This window comes from Macrosteles quadrilineatus, unplaced genomic scaffold (genome assembly GCF_028750875.1).
Source record: "Macrosteles quadrilineatus isolate MER2022 unplaced genomic scaffold, UCM_ALF_1.0 Scaffold_1__1_contigs__length_201487025, whole genome shotgun sequence".
Taxonomy (NCBI): domain Eukaryota; kingdom Metazoa; phylum Arthropoda; class Insecta; order Hemiptera; family Cicadellidae; genus Macrosteles; species Macrosteles quadrilineatus.
The window spans coordinates 83,363,655-83,377,881 of record NW_026542594.1 but is presented as its reverse complement, the minus strand read 5'-3'; the positions used below and the strand labels follow the sequence as shown (position 1 = coordinate 83,377,881).

Sequence of the window (14,227 nt, the reverse complement as noted above, 5' to 3'; positions counted from 1 at the left end):
GACACAATTAAAAGTAATGAGGAGAGTAGAAAAAGAGAGACCTGGTCTAACAGATACCCATCCAGATACACATTCACTTTGCGAGATGAATAATATTTGCCAGTTCTGCTATGCAACTTACTTTGGAAGTGAAAAAATATACGAAGCTCATAGTGTTGTCACGGTGGGAAAGTAAACTTGCCTAATGTCAGATCAAATGAATAATGCATGCAAGAAATGTTTACTTCAGACACTGACAGATCAAGATATTTCAAAACGTTTTGTTAAAATTACGTTAACCAACTTTTAATGGTGTTGCTGCTTTAGCCTATTCAAAGCAGGTTATGGCTGTCCAGTTGGTAACCCCGAGTTTGTGGGTAAAAAATGGAGCACATGAAATGGTTGAAATCACCCCACTTTTCAGGTTACTCTACGGAGAAAATTCGTTTGATCGGGGGATGTCTCAAATCAAAGAAATAAAATGGCCCAACTTTAATTACTTAAGAAAGGTTATCAGTACGGTAACAGTGTTCTTCAATTCTCAATGCTGGAAAACTTTGTTGCAACATATTAACTCGAATTGAGGCAGATCGTTTAGCATTCATTAGAAGTTATCAGTTAAAATCGAGAGCAGAAATGATGTAGGTGAACCTTGGTGACGCCATTAGAGATATTTAAAATTAGTTTCTAACAAGTTTTCAAATAACTCTAAGATGTAACTAAATTTTACAACTTAGGGGAAATTCCTTAAAAAATATTAAATATTCCCTTCAGGTTCTAACGAGTAATTAAAATAAAAACCTCTTTTATTCACTTACTAAAAGAAACTGTATTCTATTCTTAAGAATTTTTAACATCACCAACTACTCTGTTTACAAACCAGAATAATAAAAATCAAACATATGATCATATGTTAGTTCCATACAGTACATTAGTTAATTAAACCAAAGTCTTTTAAATTGTGGGTATGAAACCAAAGTCTATTAAATTCAATTCGTAACACACTCCCCACCTTTGTAAATTGAGGAGTTCGACAACAATTTACAAACACTTAATTCATAAAATAAGTAAACGTCATAATTCTTCAACAGTACAACAATTTGTATAAAACCATTCACATGTTCATTCTGGTTGTCATGGTCATGAGTCAAGGGACGGCTGTTCATAAGACACTCACATTCACATACTAACGTCATCAGTTCTTCGTAATACAGTCCTAAGTTTTGCTTAAGAAGGCCCTTTAACACAAGTATTAACCGCTTCCAATATCCTCCCCACCATGGAAATCTTAACCAGTCTCTAACATCAGGGCATACCGAAATCTGAAGAAATGCCTTTTCAATATCCGATATGACACCAATAGCATTTTGTCTGAATTTAGTTAGAACAAGTGGTATTAGCTCAATTAAGTTAGGACCTTTTTCCATGGAATTGTTCAAACTATGACCATTAGTGTCGACAGCGGATGCGTCAAACACTGGGCGCACCTTAGTTGTACAACTTTCCTTAAAAACAGCTCTATGGGGAAGGTTGTGTACATTAATATTATTTATCTCATCTTCGGTAATTGTCTCAATTATTTCAAGATTAAGCCATGAATCAAACACAGAATCATAATCATCGTACTTACCAATAAGTTTCAGTTTTTTGGTAGTAGAACAAAGTCTCTTTTCTGCGACATATTTATTGTCCACTAGTACAGGCTGTCCTTCACTCCAAGGAAGTTTGACAACATATCTCCCAGAATCTTCTTGTTGAACAGTATTTTCAAAAAACTCAGCTACTTGACTATCCTTTTCACTCTGAAGTTTTTTCGTACCAGGGTCCTTAATTCCTAAAAGTTCAAGTTCCCAAAAGTGGGAGGGATTAACTTGATTTGTAAGAGTCAATAACATCGAAGAAGTCATTCTAGTTTCACTGTCTGGTTCAGATTCACCAACTAGTGTCCATCCTAGTTTTGTTTTCACAGCAGCCAAATCATTACCTACTTTTACATACTCCGATGTAATCAATTTAGGCCAACTGTCAGCTCCAAGAAGCAACTGTATATCACTTACTTCTTCTGAGGATTCACAAAAATCCGACAAAATCACACCTTTTGCTTTGAGATTTTCGTATATTCTGATGTCCGATACTTTAGGTATGAATCCGCAGATACGAGGTGTGTCCAAAACTTTGAAATCCTCATCAAAACCATCAGTTGTGGATTGAAGTTTTACAGAATAAACTCCATGAGACCTTAAATTTGTTTTATGTCCCCCAAACAACTCTTGATTCGTCACAGTTTTACCCATTCTCTTCAGTTTTAAATCAGTCGCACAAGATTTCAAAATATAACTTTTTTGGTTTCCAGAGTCAATCAACGCACGAACTGTGTTCTTGGGTTCCCACGACGATTTTCACAAGAAGCGTGCTTAGGTATACAACTTTTGATTTACTGATACTTGACACTAATGCCTGACTTGTACTATCCTCAGGAATAGTTTTCTGTTCATCAGATTTTTCTGTTTTATTCAAGGTAAGGCTGAGTTTCTTTTGTAAATCTTCACACATAATCGGATAGTGTTTTCTTAAACAAGCTGCACACTTTACCATAGCTTTACAGGAATTACTCATGTGCCGACCTTTTAAACACTTGAAACAAGATCCTTTCTTCTTCAAAATATCTTTTCGTTCAAGAAGAGTCAAATCCAAAGATTTCACACAATCTTGAGATCTGTGGTTTTTATCACAAAACACACAAGTCAATGAATAAGTACCTTCTGTAGTCGATACAAATGCCGCCGCCGAAGGCTGTTTCTCTAAAGGCTTCCGATTGTTTTGTTTCTCAAAACCTTTATTTGTTTTGATAGAAGATCCCCACAAATCTTCAGAGGAACTTGAGGGATATTTTACATTGTGTTTGGTACTTGCGATTCCAAATCCTTCCAATGCCATGGAGACCTTTTGTTCTCCCTCTACCTCGTTTTTAAGGAACGTCAACAGATTCTCCAAAACTTCTTGGGATGAACTTTCATGATTGTTAGAGTTATGGTTCGTTGTTCGCTGCCAAAGTTTGAGGATTTCTTCGGGCAGACTTGATGTTACCATTGGAAATAGCAGTGAGGCACAATACTCTGAAGTCACTCCCAGTGCATTAAGATTCCTTAAGTGAGACTGGATCTTGTCATAAAGAACCGACAAAGTTGGTTTTTCTTTACTTGTGACGTTCTGTATTGTTAGAGCCAACATTTGCCTCATGTAATACTCTTTCAAGAGATCGTCTCTTCCGAATCGACTCTTTAGAGCTTCAACAACTTCGTTGTACATTTCAGGCGTCGCAGGGTAGCTTTCAACCAAGTCACGGGCAGGCGATCCAACCGCAGTTGCCATTATAAGATACTGGATCTTATCTGCTGGGTCTACATTCTGATCTTCGTCGATCTTCTTAAATTGAGACCAAAAGGGGAGCCACTCGCCTAGTTCTCCGTTAAACTCTTTAAGTTTCAAATAAGGTAGCTTGTATGAGCGTCCTGCTTTACCCGATCCTGAGCCTTTTTGCGTTATTTCACTCCTTTCATCTTGATGTGAATTCATTTCATTAATTTTTAGATGTTCCACTTTCTTAGAAATAAGATGATATTGTACAATATATTCATTTTGCCCTTGAAGTTCTTCATCAATGTCTTCATCTCTCGCATCACCTTCTAATAATTGATCATATATTGATGAATTTAGGTCGTTGAGAGTGCAAAAATGATTATTTATTACTTCAAGCTGTGCTGATACTTGTATAAAATCAACTATTTCTTCCTTTAAAATATCTTCAAGTTTTTTAACTGTCACAGTAAATGTCCTTCGAATAGCTGATCTTGATTTCTTTAGTTTTGTTAGTTCAGCCATGTTTTCCAATTCACTGTTTCAGTATTCAAAATTGTGTTCAATAAAACAGGGTCAGATTTACTCGTTATCACGTCCTGTCACGGTCGCCATATATTACAACTTAGGGGAAATTCCTTAAAAAATATTAAATATTCCCTTCAGGTTCTAACGAGTAATTAAAATAAAAACCTCTTTTATTCACTTACTAAAAGAAACTGTATTCTATTCTTAAGAATTTTTAACATCACCAACTACTCTGTTTACAAACCAGAATAATAAAAATCAAACATATGATCATATGTTAGTTCCATACAGTACATTAGTTAATTAAACCAAAGTCTTTTAAATTGTGGGTATGAAACCAAAGTCTATTAAATTCAATTTGTAACACTAAAGTTACTAGAATTTAAGCATAAGGTTTTCCTCGGTGTTATGTTTCATACTAGGCGGCTCATTGAGCCGCACGGGTTCACTAGTTTAATACTTTAATTTACATTCATACATATTTCAATGTAAAAAATCGAGAAAGCCTGGGCAATTTGATATATTTTATCAAATAAGAAAAATTAATTGACAGGATACTGTATTTCTTGAGCAATCATTGAAAGAACCAATTTTTTAACCATGGAAATATAGGAAAGTCATAGAACGCCACCAAGTAGAAGAAATAGAGATTTAAAAAAAAGCTATTTACCATCGTTATCATCCTATACAGGGTGAATAAAAAGTCAAGACCCCCCCATCTAATATTTTTCCAAGTAAATATATAGAGATATCCTTTTGGGGGTCGTGCAATCTTAACAGGAAGTTTCATTTTGTGATTTTGAAATTTTTGAGTGTCCCCCCAAAAGGGGGGATTTGGGGGGTAACTCAAATATTTTAAATGTAAACCCCCTTCAAGTGACACCTCATTTTAAAGTGTTTACACAAACTTAAAGAATGGTGAAAACTAGAGGTCGCTATCTCTTCTCTATCCAAAATGGTAGCCCGTCAAATGTTGTGGAAAATCAATGGTAAAATTTGTTCGTAATGGTAATATTGGCTACCATTTTGGATAGAGAAGAGATAGCGAACTCTGGTTTTCACCATTCTTTAAGTTTTTGTAAACACTTCAAAATGAGGTGTCACTTGATGGGGGTTTACATTGAAAAGTTTTTAGTTGCCCCCCCCAATCACCCTTTTGGGGGGACACTCAAAAATTTTAAATGTAAACCCCCATCAAGTGACACCTCATTTTGAAGTGTTTACAAAAACTTAAAGAATGGTGAAAAACACCTACAATATGAAGATTCCCACAAACAATGAACAAGGATGTTAGCCGAAGTGTTACTATTTTGTAGGAAACACAGACTTAACTTTATGATGATTGGCAAAATAAAACACTGTAAGGCAGAATTAAACTGGTACAGCAAGGACATTAAATACCGGGTGTTCCAAAAAAAATTGATCAAAAGTAAACTGACATGAACACTTTATTCAATTATTATTATTATTTAGATTTCACAGCCTAACTTCTACATGTTCTCCGTTGTTCGCTCGGAGAAAGTCAAGGCGGTGTTCAAGCTCAGACCACACATTGTGTCGCATTTCATTGGATATTTTTCCAAAAGGCTTCCCTTATCTTTGCTTTAAGTTCATCTAAGTTTGAGATTGGCAAGTTATACACTTGATCTTTCACAAATCCCCATACAAAAAAATCACAAAGCGTAATGTCTGGAGATCAAGGAGGCCACCGTATGGGACCGCCTCGACCAATCCAACTGTCTGGGAAGGTTTCATCCAGTGTTCCACCAGACGTTCACTTTGGGGCTGTCTCTTACATGCTCACGAACAAAATGCGGTCTTTGTGAACCCCAAATCCTCTCATTATGTTTGTTTACGTTTCCCGAAGTGTGGAAGGTTGCTTCATCAGAAAAAAAATTATTTTCAAAAACTGGTCGTCATCAGCAACTTTATCCAGGACATTAATCGCAAAATCTTTACGAAGCTGTTTATCATTTGGTTTCAAAACTTGAAGTTTGTATGCTCTAAAGTGTAATATCTTGTGAAGAACTCTGTGAATACTAGATCTAGATACATTTAACTCACGTTCAGCAGTTCGAAGTGACTTTCTTGGGCTTTGAAGATATGCATCTCGAATGCTGTCAACAGCTTCATTCGACAGTCAAGGCCTACCGTAACCTTTTTTATGGCCGATGTTTCCAGAATTCTTAAACTGCCTGTACTGCTTAAACTGCTGGATACTGTTTCTGGATGGTGGATTTACATTGTATACAGTCTGCAATCTTCTTTGTACTTTAACCACTGATTTAGTCTCAATGAACCACTCGAGGCACTGTGCTTTTAACTGCACATTCATAATGCAGCTGTGAGGTTTGTTTATGTTTTGAAAATTCAAACGTGCTCACAACAATGAAAATCTGATTTTTGTTGAATCATACTAAAAAAAAACTTAAAGATGTCAGCTTTAAAATAAGCCATACTTGACTTTCCTACAACCCTCAATAACACGTATATTAAGCTGTAGATTTGATCCATTCTTTTTGGGACACGGTGTAGGCTATATGTTTTCATAAAAGTCAAGTGATTTTAAAATAATATGACTACATCCAAGAAACCTTAATAAAACTTCCACTGAAGGATTTGCACTATTTACGTTTAAGGGAAACAAAAAACCATCTGAACAACATTAGGCCTTTCAATTCTGAATTTTTTTTCATGTAAATATAACTTGCGTTATGACAGTAACTAGCCAAATTAATGCCAATTGAAGCAAATAAAATTGTGACAGAGAGGTTATGCAGAAAATCAGGCAGTTCTTAAGTAATGTAAACAAAATGTTATCGCTAGTACACTAGTACTAGTCTTAAAGCAATTCTAGAATAAGTAGGATATTACATTTTCATTACCTAAAGTCTTGTTGAGAGGGTCTGTCAAGCTCTCGTACCCAAAGCTGCAGTGATTTTGCTCAAGTCCTGAACATGTAAAAAAAAAATTAACATTTTGTTACACCTAAAAACTATCACTAAAGGTTATGTTTACAGCATGTGACTATTTACAGGGAATCAAATGTTGGAGTTTGTAATCTTGTTCCTCATTGCCTTCTTGGTCTTAAGTTTATAACAGCTGTCATGTATGATATTTTATGCCATGTGTTTGCTATGTTTATTATTTGTTGTAAATAAACTTCACTTGGACTTTAGAAACTGTAATCATTTTACTCCTAATTATTATAAAGGAAAATCAATTATAAACAAGTGGTTATGGGCCCAGTTTCACTTTTACTGTAACATGTTCTCTGTGGCCTATTTTGAACTGTTTAATTTTTTAGTGAAGTGTTTAAGAAATATCATAGTAAATTTCATTGAATGAACACTTATTAATTACTATGATGGGGGACAAAGTTGTATACTCCACATCCAGTCCCTGGAATTTCTAAGTTGAAAGGGTCAGCCAACTATGCAAGTTAGAAATTTGATATGAAGATGGCTCTAAAGTGTAAGGGATTGTGGAATTGCATCGAGCCACGAAGACTACTACAGAGACGACACCGCTAACTGTGGATCCGGACAAAGATGAAAGGGCATTCGCCAAGATCGCCATGCACCTGGAGGCAGCTCCAAAACTACATGTCAGGATGGCCACATCAGCGAAGGAAGCGCGGGACATTTTAGCAAAGCAGTATGAAGTCAAGAGCACAAAAAAGAGAATATTTCTCCTGGACCAGCTTTTTGATTTAAAGTTGGAAGTATGCAACAGCATGAGTGAGTAGCCTATATTTCTAAATTTCTTGACCTCAATGCTCAACTTGCTGGCATGGAGAAACCTGTGGACGATGAAATGAAGGCGTTTCTACTTCTAAGAGGTTTGCCTGAGTCTTACTGGGCATTTAGGATGGCAGTCGAGAGTACAGATAAAGTAGAATATAGTAAAGTACTCGAAAAATTAAATAGCATGACTGAAAAGGATACCACAGAGTCCTCAGTAGTATTTTCAATTTTTAAAAACTTTTACTGGGAAGCCTTTTCTATCAAAATCAAATAATAATCAAGCTAATTCTAATAATAGCTCAAAGACGAGGAAGCCTTTTATTCCTAGACTGTTTGTTACAAATGTAGAAAGGCAGGCCATATGATAAGGGATTGTCCTGAAAGTAATCAAGCTAATATTAGTAATAGCTCAAAGATAGGGTCAATTTCCAAAATTGGTAGGTCAGATGGTAAAACCAAAAATAAAAATGTTAGATGGATAACTGCCCTGAATGTAAAGGTAGAACCTGAAAGCTTGTACTTAGACTCGTGTTGTTCTGGGAATCTTTCTAAAAGTAAAGAAATTTTTTCAAACGTTTAACTCAAATGAGGGAGTTAAAGAGGTCACTGTCGCTAATAATACCAAAATTTACTCTGTAGGTTCTGGGAAACTTTCTGTGAACCTTAAAAACTCTGGTGAGAGAGATATATCAAATGTGACATATGTAGGCTACCAGTTTTGTCTACAAATTTGCTATCTGTGAGCAAAATAGCTACAGTAGTTAAGGGAAAGTTTTAGTTTTTGATGACAAAGTGTGTAATATTTAAATAAAAGATGGGTTTTCAGTAAGAGGTGAAATCTGTGGAACTGGAACAAATGTAAATGGACTGTATCGGTTGGATACAGAGAGTAAATGCAACATTGATCCAAATGATGGCAATTTGGCTATGTCTACTCAAGTTGACTAGTCAGTTAGTGTGGACCTTCACAAATTTAAAGCACAGAAGGTTGGGTCACTTGAATCATGTTAGTATGGGTGTTTTGAAAAAGGGGATGGCTTTGGGTGTTGATTTTCCTAGTCAGAGGCCAGAATCGTACATTCCCTGTGTGGAGGGGAAACACTTTAGAGAATCTTTCCCAACCACTTCAACTAAGAGAGCTGAGACAAAACTAGAGTTAATCCATACTAATGTCTGTGGGCCTATGAATGTTCATTGTTCAGTCTCTTCAAGGTAATTTCTTCATGCTAATATTTATTGATGACTTCACCAGAATGACCTTTGGTTATTTCTTAAAATCAAATGATCAAGTAGTCGATTGTTTTCTGAAGTTTAAGACTTTAGTTGAAAAAGAGACCAACCAGAATATAAAAACTGTTAGGTCAGATGAAGTACATGAATGCGAGACTAGAAGGAGTGTGTAATAGATTTGAAATAAGGCACCAGGTCACTACTCGATACAGTCCTGAGCAGAATGGGGTAGCAGAGTGTGCAAATAGAACTATTATTGAAAAGGCTAGAAGCATGAGCAAGGGTAACTGGGAGTATGCTGTGGAGGTAGCTATTTATCTTAAGAATCAAAGTCCTACAAAAGCAGTTTGGAAAAAAATTAACAGCTGTAAAAAATTAACATATTGTTACACCTAAAAACTATCACTAAAGGTTATGTTTACAGCATGTGACTATTTACAGGGAATCAAATGTTGGAGTTTGTAATCTTGTTCCCCATTGCCTTCTTGGTCTTAAGTTTATAACAGCTGTCATGTATGATATTGTATGCCATGTGTTTGCTATGTTTATTATTTGTTGTAAATAAACTTTACTTGGACTTTAGAAACCAGATGATGTGTAGTCGTTTTACTCCTAATTATTATAAAGGAAAATCAATTACAAACAAGTTCAAAGACAAGAAGTGTACAGTCCACAGTTCCTAGTACATGTCAAATCTTTATCAATTGGAGTGTTTAGCTTTTGGGATCCAAGAAAAATGGTCGATAATATTATGTAAACAATAAAATATAGTTATTTTCCATTAAAAATTTATCAATTAGATCTGCAACAGCAATAAAAACAATGATTCTGATCATGGAAGTACTTCTCACTCTTCCATTTGAACTTTTGACAATGTCTCAAAGATAAATGGCTCATATGGGACAAATTTAGAGAATAGAACTAAACACCATAGTCTTGCTAAATTTTAAAAATAAAAATGCTTGTATAAATATATGAAAATAAACAAACCAAAACTTACCTAAATTTGGATCTCGGCACAAGTCAATCATAGAGTTAACTAGATAAGGGATCCATTCTTTCGTTGGGTCTGGTTCAAACACCATAAATATATACCTCGAGTTTAGAGGAATGGCGAATAATGATTTGGTGCTAAAAAAACAAATGAGAATTATTTAGCAAGCTAAAACTGAAAATTTTCTATCAAAGCTGAACCTACACGTTGTACAAATGTACATATACTTTACCTCATGGGCAAACTTTACTACATATTTTTATTTGTATATTGCCAAAAAGCTGTGCCAGTATATATTATTCTCAAACTATAAAAACCATTGCAATTGTAAAAGTCTTTTCTTGTTCATATAGGATTACACAGTAAAATTACAAAGGGTGGAAAATAAAATTGACATCAATTTTGTAATTAAATCCCATACTCTAATACGAGCTATGGGTCTGTCTGTAATATATATCTCGAAATCCAGTAGAAGGATTTTGACTAAATTTTGGAATTAGGGACTTATAGCCCTAAAAACGTGACAGCCACTACCTCAGGAAAATTTGTATTTCGCTACACAACTCATTTGAAAATTTAAAAATTTAACATTGGCCTTATGGGTTGGCAAGGAACTATGCTGGTTGAACAAAATAACAAGGAAAAAGTAAAACAAGACTTGTCATATGTGTTTACAACAAGCCATCCACAGCAAATTACAAAGTCACTACAAAGGGAAAACATCAGTTGTAGCTATTGAGCAAAGATTACACTGAAGATTACTTGATATGGGACCGCGCCGAACTTGGACAATGACACACGCGGACAACGTTAAAGTTGGACAGATTAAGTTTCCAGGATTGTCGTTTGCGTGCAACGTTAAACTTGGACACATTTGAATGGGTCCAGTTTCGTCGTGTCGTGCAACACTACCCCTGGACAACTTAAAAACTTGTCCAGGTTTGTCGTTTGCATGCAACGTTAAACTTGGACACATTTGAATGTGTCCAGTTTCGTCGTGTTGTGCAACGCCACCCCTGGACAACTTATAAACGTGTTCAGGTTCGTCGTTTGCGTGCAACGTTAAACTTGGACACATTTGAATGTGTCCAGTTTCGTCGTGTCGTGCAACGACGAATCTGGACATTTGTCTTAAGTCTCTTGTTTTGGGACCTGACTGTACATTCTACCTGTCAAAGTCCATTGTTTGGGATTTCGACCAAGGCCCCACTAAAAAAACACGCCATGCTGAAGGTTCATGACGTCACACTAGTGGATAGATTCTACAATCTACAATCTTATTTTATAAGTTAAAATATTTGTTATAGATATTTTATCTTTCTATTGACGAAACCACAAGCATAGTTGTTGTCGTTTGCATATTTTTTTGTCGTTATTCAAGCCTACTCGGTCTCAAATTATGTCATTGCATGTTCTGTACCTTGTCTTATATTGTTAGATGTGGCTGTTTAAGGCTTAAATGTTTTTTAGTTTCCTGTATTTTTTATTGTGTTGAAGGTACTTTATGCAATCTACATATTATGAACTAGATGGTGATTTTGCTACCCTCATTGTAACCTAATCAATTTATATATAGGCCCTCCTAAATAATTAGGTCTAGGCCTGGGTCTTTTGATTCTTTGGAAGATGCTTTAAAATATACTAAGAAAATTGGATTGAGCCTGAGATAAATTAATGATTGATATGATTGATATTGTGGTTGTTAACTTTGTAAATGAAAAGACAATAATCTTACTCTGTGATAATCCAAATTTTAGTTTCAGAAAAAAAAACTTTGCAAGAGTTGTATCCATCTTATAACTAGTTTTGAAGCTGATAAAAAAAGATGCTCTTTGCCATTACTTCATCATGTCCTCCAGTTTTTCATTGTCGTCTGCTGTGAACAGCTGGCAACTACACTCTCATCGTACTGAATGCTTTTATATGTTTTTAAAATTTTTAAAAACAACTAGACATTGTGTTGGTTGGAAATAATTTACCAGTTGTGAGAAATTATCTTTTCAATAAATGTTTCAAACATGTTTATTTCTAAAAACTCTTATCCTATTTTTAAAACCACTTTTATCATGGCTATTCAAAGTATCTCAGAGTAAAATAGGTAAAGCCTTTATCTTAACTGTGATTTTTCTTGACACAATCCTCGTAGTAGTAAAAGGTTTTGTTTTAATAATGTGTGGTACAGTAATTGTTGTTAGAAAACCATGAATGTGGGATAATATCCATTTTCATAGTAATGCCAATGTATTAAAGTTAAAAATAATGGTTTAAATACAGTTCTGAGCAGAAAACCGCAGAAATACGGGTAGCAGCGTACCGTACCGATTTTGTACCGAGAACCAAGATACAAAATGTTGTACCGTACCGAACTGTACCGACCTTAAATTTTCTGTACCGCAGACCCCTAATTTCCACAAATCTTAAAACATGTAAAATATGTTTTTGTAAATTTTTTAACTGATTTATAAATATGTAAATTTAAAAAATTTCAAAAAATTTATAAAACATCACATACGGCGGTACTCTTTTGAAGGAATCTCTTTTTTAAGGTGATTACAATGCTTTTAACATGTTGAGTGCGGCATACATTCAAACAGGCGCTCGCCAATGGCACGTGGCACCGGAAACAGCAAACACAGTTCAAATATTTCAAATATTCAATAATTGGCATTCAAATATTTCAATCTTACGAATAACAAAAGAGCAGTGGTGATTGTACTGCGTTACCCTGAGTGAACTACGTCCACTTAAACACCCAGAGGTAGCAGCTCTACCTGGATCAGTAGTCAGTGTCTTTGTAATGTGGCTTGAAGAGAGAAAATCCCGAAACCGGGACAAAAGCATTGTCAGACAGGATTTTACGGGAAATTTTATTACCACCTACACCAAAATAAAGCTCACATTCTAAGCTACAGGTTAGCAACGATTATAACGTTCCCCGGCAATGGCTGAGGTCATACTGAACTAATGTAGTGGGGGTGGCGCGACTACATCGATTGATGTTGGCCGATAGGTACATCAATTGATGTAGTCAGCACTCAACGTGTTACAGCCACCAGATGTCGTTGCATAGCTCTGAATGCTTTGGGGAGTTCATGAGAGGCATTGCAGCTGGTATAAGGAAGAATCCAAAACCTTTTGGGGTCACATTAGATCACTCCAAGTCCCACCTACCCAAACAAGCTGCAGATTGGTCATACAACAATGGAGGATCCAAGTCTTTGCCGATTACTTATCCTCGGTCTATGCTCCGCCTAGTAGTTCAATGCTCAATGACGTTTTCATGTCTAGTCTCAATGTACCTGTGTGGCATTTTCTGCAGTTGACGTTGAAAAGATACTACTTGGCCTCAATGCTGATACGGGTGTTGGGCCCGACAATATTCCGCCATTGGTCTTACGGACTTCTGCGTGTTTCATCCAGTGAAGTCTACAGTCACCAATCTATGTGTCCTTACCAACTACGGAACATGAGCTTTCTCAAGACTTCATCAGGTGTTGACCCCACCCCATGAGTATTCCTGGGGGATTCCTGGATTTATTGGGTAATGCACGACTGTAATCAGCCATGAGATCCACAGGACATGTTAATAATTTGACTACAACTGTAATCACTTATCAGCCATGAGATAAAACAGAACAAAATTGACTACAACTGTAATCACTTATCAGCCATGAGATAAAACAGGACATGTTAATAAATTGACTACAACTGTAATCACTTATCAGCCATGAGATTAAACAAGGCATGTAAATAAATTTACTAAAACTGTAGCACTTATCAGCCATGAGATAAAACAGGACATGTTAATAAATTGACTACAACTGTTATCACTTATCAGCCATGAGATACACAGGACATGTAAACACAAACACGACCAACTTTTTTTTACCTGAGATTTGTTATAACTCGACTTCTCCGAAGAAATTTGTAGATTGTATCTTCTAGCTGATGTTTTACCTCATCTTGGTCATCTGTTGTGGGGTTTATTCCAAGTTTACTGAAATTTAAAAGAGTTCAAATGTAAGAGTTATTAATAGAGTACAATGTAGTACAAGAGTACAAGTGACAACAAAGCAATCCCATGGTCACTTGTAAGCCTGACCCTCTGTTAAAAAAAAGGTTCTTATGGGAGGAGGACCACATTTCTCGCCCCGGTGCCGCAGGACGGGAATTTTGCCCAGCGCACTTAACCTGTTAACTGTATTTGAATCAATTTGTTTTGGTCATTAACAGTATTTGGATCAATTTCTTTCAAAGTTTTGGAAACAGTGTTTTCTGATGGATCAAGCACTTGCCAGGAAACACAAAATCTCATCAGAAATCATGTGGATACACTATAACGAATTTGACTATGGGTACAGTAATTTATAACCTCCTACCACCCTTACTCACA

General features: G+C 35.8%; 1 protein-coding gene across 1 annotated transcript in view; it reads right to left on the bottom strand.

Moving 5' to 3' along the window:
* LOC128998485 (nonsense-mediated mRNA decay factor SMG8) overlaps nt 1-14,227 on the bottom strand; it is a 309,227-nt gene that overhangs the window by 179,347 nt on the left and 115,653 nt on the right. The window contains exons 7-9 of the mRNA XM_054424638.1: nt 13,724-13,831; nt 9,841-9,971; nt 6,750-6,815 (exon numbers count right to left, since the gene is read on the bottom strand). Coding sequence (XP_054280613.1) covers nt 6,750-6,815; nt 9,841-9,971; nt 13,724-13,831 — 305 coding nt within the window. The remainder of the gene's footprint in view (nt 1-6,749; nt 6,816-9,840; nt 9,972-13,723; nt 13,832-14,227) is intronic.